Genomic DNA, 8,042 nt, shown 5'->3' with positions numbered 1-8,042 from the left:
GGTAGCCGATTCTTTATTTCCTTGTTTTGGGTTCCTTTTGCAAAAATTAGATAATTGATAATTCCTTCGCCAAATTTTTTCATATTCTCACAAAAACCTCTTTTTTATCTTTCTAAAACTGTTGCTTAAAAACTTAGATAATTGAAATTTCTTCTCCAGTCAAATATCCCAATTCCTTGAAAAGTAGCTTTACTTATTTGTTGAAACGGTGGGCTTTATACATGTTCATTTTTCATTTCTATTATTAATCTACCAAACAAGATACAAAGTCCAGAAGGATTGGTAGCGAGCGATTGCAAGAATTATTAAGTGCTCCCAAACCAAAAAAGAAACCTCAATTTCCTCCAAATCATTTTTCTTTAGTTCCTAATTCCCTCCAAGTAATTCTTTCCAAACATAGCCTCTAGGAATTAAAAAAGTGAAAGCACTCAGTTCTTTGAGAAATCCTTATAGGGATGAGTCTTTTTTTATAAGATATAGAGGTGACAGTTGCCAACACCGTTTTTTAGGACAAATGAGGAAATGCTCCAACCACCTCAATTCCTCAAATGTCTCCTCGATACTCTTCTTCAAAGTCCAGCTAGCATCTCTTGCTACAAGGCTGAAGCTGTGTGTACTTCCCAATGGGCAGGGGGTACATCAAAGGTTTTACCAACCGGAGGGCAAGCCAATGTGCAGGAGATTGGATTATCCAAAACTTGCAGGGCCTGTATTTGCCCATCAAATTCTTCCAACTGAACACAAACAAGTGACCACCAAATGTGCTCAGACCCATAACATTGATTGAATATTGGCTGTCACTAACAACGCAGAGCGGGTAGTGCATGGTTCTGTGAAAAGAACAATTACCAAACCTCCATTTTGTATACAGGAATGAGGAAACTATGGAAGAACACAATGTCCTGTTCACAGCTGAAAACGTTTGAATGATTTTGCAATGTAATAAACCGAAATTAAACAAATGGAGATGAAGATGTTTATGCAAGTCGGACAATTTACAGCGGTTGAGATATGTTATGAATCCAATTTTTCAGCAAAAAGAGATGCAACTGGAGAGACAAAAAACAGTAACAAGTTATATTCGGCAAAGAATCACCATCCCTGGTTGGGAATCGGTTTCTGTATCTCATAAGAGTCGGGATTGCCAGCAGATGCAGCTCCATCCTTCACTAAACTAAATATGCAACTCAGAATTTATGCTTCCAGCTCAACAAAAAGGCTTGCATGTGGGTGCAATCCAGCATCTCGCAGTGATACCTGATACTTTTCTGAACTGTAGACGACCCGAGGGAAGTTGGAAACGAGTTTGTATTTCTCAGCTTTCAAGCAGCCCAAGGAATCAACATAATCGTAAAGCGATTCAATTGTGGCTGAACTGTGAAACCTCCGTTCCTTGCGTTCTCCAGTTGGAAAACGAACAAGAACCTGGCAACAGGAAGAGAACACTTTGAATATCAGTGCAAATTGTTAAGCAAATACTACAATAGCCAAATTTGAATACTCTGATAATCCAATCGGCCATCAAGCAGTCATCATAGATGAATATTGGTTATAATAGTTTATTTTGGGATATAATATGATGTGTTGTGATTACTCAGAATAATTCATCCTGTTGCCACAGATAATGATCACCATAACACTAAATATGCTGGATATTTGATGCATGACAAATGAGGATAACTGAATCTTATTGACAATTATTGATCATCAATAATTCACCATTCACCATTCATATCGCTAACAAACCTTTAACTAATCAAAGCTCAGGAAGAGAACACTTTGAATATCAGTGCAAATTGTTAAATTAAATACTACAATAGCCAAATCTGAATACTCTGATAATCCAATAGGCCATCAAGCAGTCATCATAGATGAATATTGGTTATAAGTTTATAACAGTTTGATTTGGGATATAATATGATGTGTTATGATTACTCAGAAGAATTCATCCTCTTGCCATAGATAATGATCACCATAACACTAAATATGATGGATATTCCATGAATGACAAATGAGGATAACTGAATCTTATTGACATCATTATTGATCACCAATTCGCCATTCACAATTAATATCATCAACAAACCTTCACCTAACCAAAGCTCCTTTTGACACTTCCCCTGCCTTTTCATCTTATTTATGGACAGTTCAAATCCCTTAATGATAAGCAACACTCTAGTATATGAAACTACAGCGGATCCTAGACTATCCCCAAGTTACAGTTTTCCACCAGGCAACGTATGTACAAGAATCTCAATAGAAATAACACAACAATGGATTGTTGCAAGAAGGTTTGCAGAATATATGGCGATCACACAAACATTCATAGAAGCAAATTCACCATAGCCATTTGTGATGCCATACAGATTTGAGTATCACAAAAGTCTATTGAGACAATAATTCTAGGAAAAGTGTAAAAATAAGCTATTCTTCATAAAGCCAAGAAAAGGAAACCAAGTCACTTGTTCAAACATAAGAAAGGAGGAAAAGAGATTTACATTAGTACATTCAGCTAATCTAGATTCTTACAAAGTTCAAAATCCCTTCCTAAAGATTCAAAGAGGAATTACACAACAACCATTATCGTTCAACTTAGAACGTTAGAAGGCACCTAACCCATGGAAAATCTTTGAACTGAATGCTGTACAAAACAAAATACTCAAGTTTTTCCTTAAAGATCAACAATAAAGACCGAGAACCAATTCTACATCCTCAATAGCCAATATATGCCAAAAAAAACAAGGCAAACATTATCTTCAATAAAAAAACCACCATACAAATTAGGAAAGTACACTTATAGTACATAATGTGGGTCAAGCCTTTGTGAGTGTGAGTGTGAGTGTGTGTGATAGAGAGAGAGAGAGAGTACCTGTGTGACATCAGGACCTTTTTCAGGTTCAGTGCCCAGTGATAAGGCTTTCTCTTGGCGCCTTCTTTCTAAAGCAGCCTCTTTCTCAGCAGTTTCACGAGCTGCTCTTTCCAAAGCCTCCTCTTCCTCTTTGCGCTTCCTCTCAGCTTCTGCTGCTTCCCTTTCAATCCGTTCTTGCTCTTCTCTTCTTTGGCGTTCCCTAGCCTGAAGTAATAGAAGACAAGAAACATAACAAAGAAGACCATCGGAAATGTTGAGTTATTTGACAACAATGATATATTTTACACAAAGAAAGAGAGAAGAAACATTAAATGAACTTCGGCCAGAAAAGAGGCAAACCTGATCAGCCTCAAGTGCTGCCCTATATGCAGCATCCTGTTCCTCCCTTAATTGCCTGCTGTTCCTTCTTTCCTCTTCATCAAGCCTTGCTGCAACAAGAACAGGAGCACTCTCCTCAGCCACCTTCTGAAGGATGGTAATGAATTCCTGGGGAGACTTTGGTCCCTCAATCTGTAGACCAGTATCATAAGGAATTTAAAAAAGAGTCAGTACAGACTACAAATTTATAAATGTATCTCAAAGCTCTATTGCTATCCAGCCATAGGACATTCAAGAAAAACTTTTCTACATGGATATAAGAAAAAATTATAGCAAACATTAGAAGGAACTTTACTATTTAATCCATAATTAGGAAAAACAATAGTAACAAGAGCAAAAAATATGCCCAGCTCTACAAGGTAAAAAAGATAAACAAGCGGATGGAACCATAAAGAGCAAGAAAACAGGTGAGCGACACATTCCAATTGTTTGAAACTAACAGTTATGACCTCCATATGTCTCTGTTCAGTAGAATCAATGCACAATTAAACTCATTGTCTTGCTCGATCAGTATAACCAAATCACTTCTACCTCCAGCTAATGAAGATGAAAAATTGCTAGATACTAAGATACATAAATCAACAACATAAAAAAGTATAGCTATCCTCGCCTATGATGCTTCCTCTCCTCACTTCATTTGATGCTTCCATTTCATACCTCATCTGCATTTCTCACAGAACCAATACCCCTTATAGCAAGATTCCATAAGGCCTTCGCTCCCCCTCGTTCTCCATTTCTTTTTTTTTTTTAAGACACAGGCTTTCTTTCATTGTGCTTAGTGAGACAAGAAAGCACTTTTCAATAACTTCCGAGACTCCTAGGCTACTGCAAGTTTGTACGTCTACCTCACCTTTGTGAAGCTATTCAATGACATGTGTTTCTTACACCAAATCATGGACAAATATCTGATGCAAAATCACACAAATTGTACATCAGAAAGTACCATGAGATCCTGATGTTGTTTCCATGATAAAGCATCAGGAACAAATATCAACCAGAACTCCTAATATGTTCTGTATAATTTATAGGTAAGAGTTTTGGTGCCATGATCCAAATCCAAGAATGATGCTCCTGATCACCTTGTAGATCGAGAAAGCATTCAACTAACATTTTCTACCAACATTACATTCCATCCATAATTACTGTTAATGTACTCATGAAGAAGGCAAAATATAATTCATCAATGGCAGAGGTAGGGTGCAGAACTGGACACAGTGGCACTCCAATCTACATGTAACCTAGAGAAATTTGTTTCTGCCACAGTCCAAAAGAAAAAATGCAGACACAGGATTCAAGAAGTCAACAAAGAAACCGCATTCTTGAGTACTTAGTTTGATAGGTCAAAATACAGGTTAGCATAAAAAAAATCCATAGCCTTAGGCCTAAAAAAAGTCTCTTATGTCTTGCACTATAGCAACATATGAAATATTGAAGAACATACAATTATATACTGTACTATGAAATTTAAGATTAAGCATCAGGGAAGCAAAAGCTACAAGTTGTCCTATATGCAAGGGGCACTAGTTTGGAGTCCACACATGGAGAAACCAGTTGACAAGGTTGCAATAAAAAAAGGAGAAAATTAAACAATAATAGGAATAAATGTCAAAATATCATCCTACATGGGAAAACACAATGTTGTTATACAATAACCACACCTACGCCTACATGATATGGGTTGCAAATTGTTTCCTAGAAAAGGCACGATGATTTCAAATCTATCATGTCTCCACCAAAAAAAAATTTAATGAAAAATAAAACTTGAACATGAAAACTGTTGTATAGGATTTCTTTTTTAACAGTAGAATACTAATGCATTACTGTACTGCAGTATAATATTACTACTCAATTTTGTTTTACAATACTATCATCTATCTCACATGGACACTTAGCATGTTTGCTCATGATTTGGGTACCGAACACATCACAATGCTTCAGGGATATAGTCAAATTTGCCTCAGACATGGTCCACAACATCCTTAACTTCATACATTCCTTTTAAAGATATTGATCCTTACCTTTATTATGTGGTTATTTTGTTATTTTCTTTTTAAAATTTATCATTGGTTATGCATGTTAAAATATTCAACTTGGATTTGTTACTTCATGTTTATTAATTAAACTGTTCTTCAGCAACTGCACTTTTAAAATGAGCTTCATGTTTTATTGCTAACTATCAATGTACACAATCAAAAACACATTACACGCATATACACAGGGAAATGTTCCAGTGTTGTAGTTCTACAAAACCCTGATGTCATTCCAAAATTGTCCATATCGTGTTCGTACTTGCATCTCACCAGACCCAGTATTCATTCTGTAATAACACATAGATGATGATGATGATGATGATAGTCATCATCATTATTGTTTGAAATGAAAATAAAAAGGCTTTATTTACCAGATCGTGGAAAATAAATAATTGTGAAGTTGCAGTAACAGAGAAAATAGATAATAATTAAATAGTACAAGAAGTGTAAAGTAAACAGTGTATAATTTAGTTCCAAAGAAATCCTAGGAAGCTATATTGGCGTTCTTGTTTGAAAACTACACCTAGTGTAACCAAGGTTAGTTTTACTCTGTATGGACAACCCCAAAAACAGCTGGCAGGCAGTCACATACAAAATCATCTTGCTTTTTTTATAAAGTACACCAGATCATATTCATCTGTTTTATGTTGATTCTCGCTTCCCCACCAAACTGGTCTTCCCATAATATGTAGGTTAGGCTACATTTTCACATGAAATACAATAAATGTGTCTGCATGCACGGAAGATTTTGAAATTATAACTCATGGCCGATGGCTCATTCTTGTACCTATGTTGCACCTTAATGGATATAAGCCAGCAATAGATACTCATAAGCACACAAAAGTCCAACCTGATCTACAAGCATGCAAAAAGCAACCACCAACAAAAAAATTAGTTTTGTTTGTTACCTTCCTCACCTCATCCATATAAAAAGAATTATATGTCTTCTTTGCAACTAATGCAGCATATTTTGTACTGTACATAGATATAGAGTACAATTTGTATACACAAGTTTTTACTTATTTCTTTTCTTTACACTACATGCTGCTTCAATATGATTTTTTTTTTCTACAATGACCCGGCAATAGTTTTATCCAGCCATTGAACTAGAACAATACGTGTACAGAAAAGCAGCCAAAAAAGGGCCAGCTTGATCAAATTAATCAATTCCTCAATGGCCCTCACCACAGGGCAAGTAAAACCACGAGTTCTCAACATATTTTGGGAAAAGGTAGCGTAGAGGGTATTCATCACCCAATTTTTTTTTCTAGCAGAGTGAATGACTCATTGAAGTATAGGCCAGATGGTTCGTCTAGTTCATCAATACGAATAGTGAACTTGGACTAAGACCTGATGAACAACTGTTACAAGTAATCATAGATTTCGACAGGCAAACAACAATTTCTTAGCACAGTGAAGAACCGACAATAAATATTCACCCACTTCAAAGTAACGTATGATTATTGCCTAAGCTAATCATTCTAATGAATTGATGCAAACATGAAAACAGAGAATAACTAGTGTTTACCCATCCCCACCTGCTGAAGGAGAGCAATTCTCTGATTTGCAGCAGCCATGACTACGGCGCAGAAAGGGAACCTCGACGCCTTCAAGCTGTTACTCATCTTGAACCCCTCGCTTGCCCGAATGCTTCCACCCCACGAAACGAAGTTCTCGTTCACAAACTCTGCCACGACTTGGGAACACAGAGTTCCCTCGCAGAAAACCGGCGTATCCGGGTGATCCGGCGAATGCAGATACACGAACAGCAGCTTGAACGAGTTCCGCGACCTCTGCAGAGCCTCCATGAACCCTTCGGAGATGAAATTCGGCCGGGGGCGGCCTTCCCCGCCGTACTCCCTATCAAAACTCTCGATAAACTTCAAAGCTTCAGCAGATCCAGCCGAGAGCGAAAGGAGAGGTGATACCTCGCCGTCGCCCCGCCCCCTACCAACGGCCCAACTGAGCGCACCGAGCGAGTGAGACACCACGCCGCCTGCGATCCAGAAGCCGAGGCCGACGGCGCTGGAGACAAGCCCCAGGCCGCCAGAGATCACAGAGAACGGCAGCTGGATCAACTTCCACGCGAGACTGGGCGGAGGATTCCTCACCGCTGTCAGGTCAGCGATCTCCGTCGGCGGCGCGTCCGGGGTCTGGCCGCTGCTTCCAGCGTCATCGGCGGGCTGGGCGGGGGAGGAGGGCGGGGCGCCGCTGGTGGAGGTGGTGGTCATGGTGGAGACGGCGAGCTCGAGATCCCATCCGTGGGCCTCGAGGATCTCGGCGCAGAGTCCAGCGTCGTCGATGCCAGTGACCGCCTGGAAGTAGGCCAGTTTGTCGTCGATCTCGCCGGAGGAATCCACCATCACGGCGATCGGAGAGAATTACTAGGGTTTCGTTGGGAGGACCTCTCCCCCGATTTTTTTCCTCCAAATGGGAAAGCGGACGAAATCTATCGTTTGGATGGGAATCCGGAATTCCGAATTGAGAGAGAGAGAGAGAGCGCGCGAGAGAGAGAGAGAGAGAGAGAGTGAGAATCGTTTCACAAAGAGGAAAAACGAAGAGGCAAAAGGAAAAGGGAGAGAGTTTTCAGAAGAAAAGGAGAAGGCAACCACCAGGAAGACGCAGCATTCCTCTGCACGGTCGTTAAAATGCCCTCCTTTTATCTTTATTATCAGGAATGTCCCCTATCTGTCTTTCTTGAACGGTGAAATAAGAGAAGTTTAAAAAGTCAAGCCAACTATACTTTTTTGCCACGTGTAGAGATG

At 39.1% G+C, this 8,042-nt stretch overlaps 1 protein-coding gene across 1 annotated transcript; it reads right to left on the bottom strand.

Annotated features, from left to right (window-relative positions):
* Positions 1 to 908: 908 nt before the first annotated feature.
* LOC149836163 (plant UBX domain-containing protein 10-like) lies at positions 909 to 7,820 on the bottom strand. Its single transcript, XM_090009032.1, has 4 exons — positions 6,816 to 7,820; positions 3,209 to 3,379; positions 2,870 to 3,073; positions 909 to 1,425 (listed from the first exon to the last, which is right to left on the bottom strand). Exons 1-4 carry the CDS (start codon positions 7,638 to 7,640, stop codon positions 1,195 to 1,197), a joined length of 1,431 nt encoding a protein of 476 aa, XP_089865158.1. The 5' UTR covers positions 7,641 to 7,820; the 3' UTR covers positions 909 to 1,194.
* Between the last annotated feature and the right edge of the window lie 222 nt (positions 7,821 to 8,042).

The sequence above is a fragment of the Nuphar pumila genome, chromosome 6 (assembly GCF_984573655.1).
Source record: "Nuphar pumila chromosome 6, dmNupPumi1.hap1.1, whole genome shotgun sequence".
In the NCBI taxonomy this organism is placed as follows: domain Eukaryota; kingdom Viridiplantae; phylum Streptophyta; class Magnoliopsida; order Nymphaeales; family Nymphaeaceae; genus Nuphar; species Nuphar pumila.
This window is presented reverse-complemented; position numbering and strand designations above follow the sequence as displayed.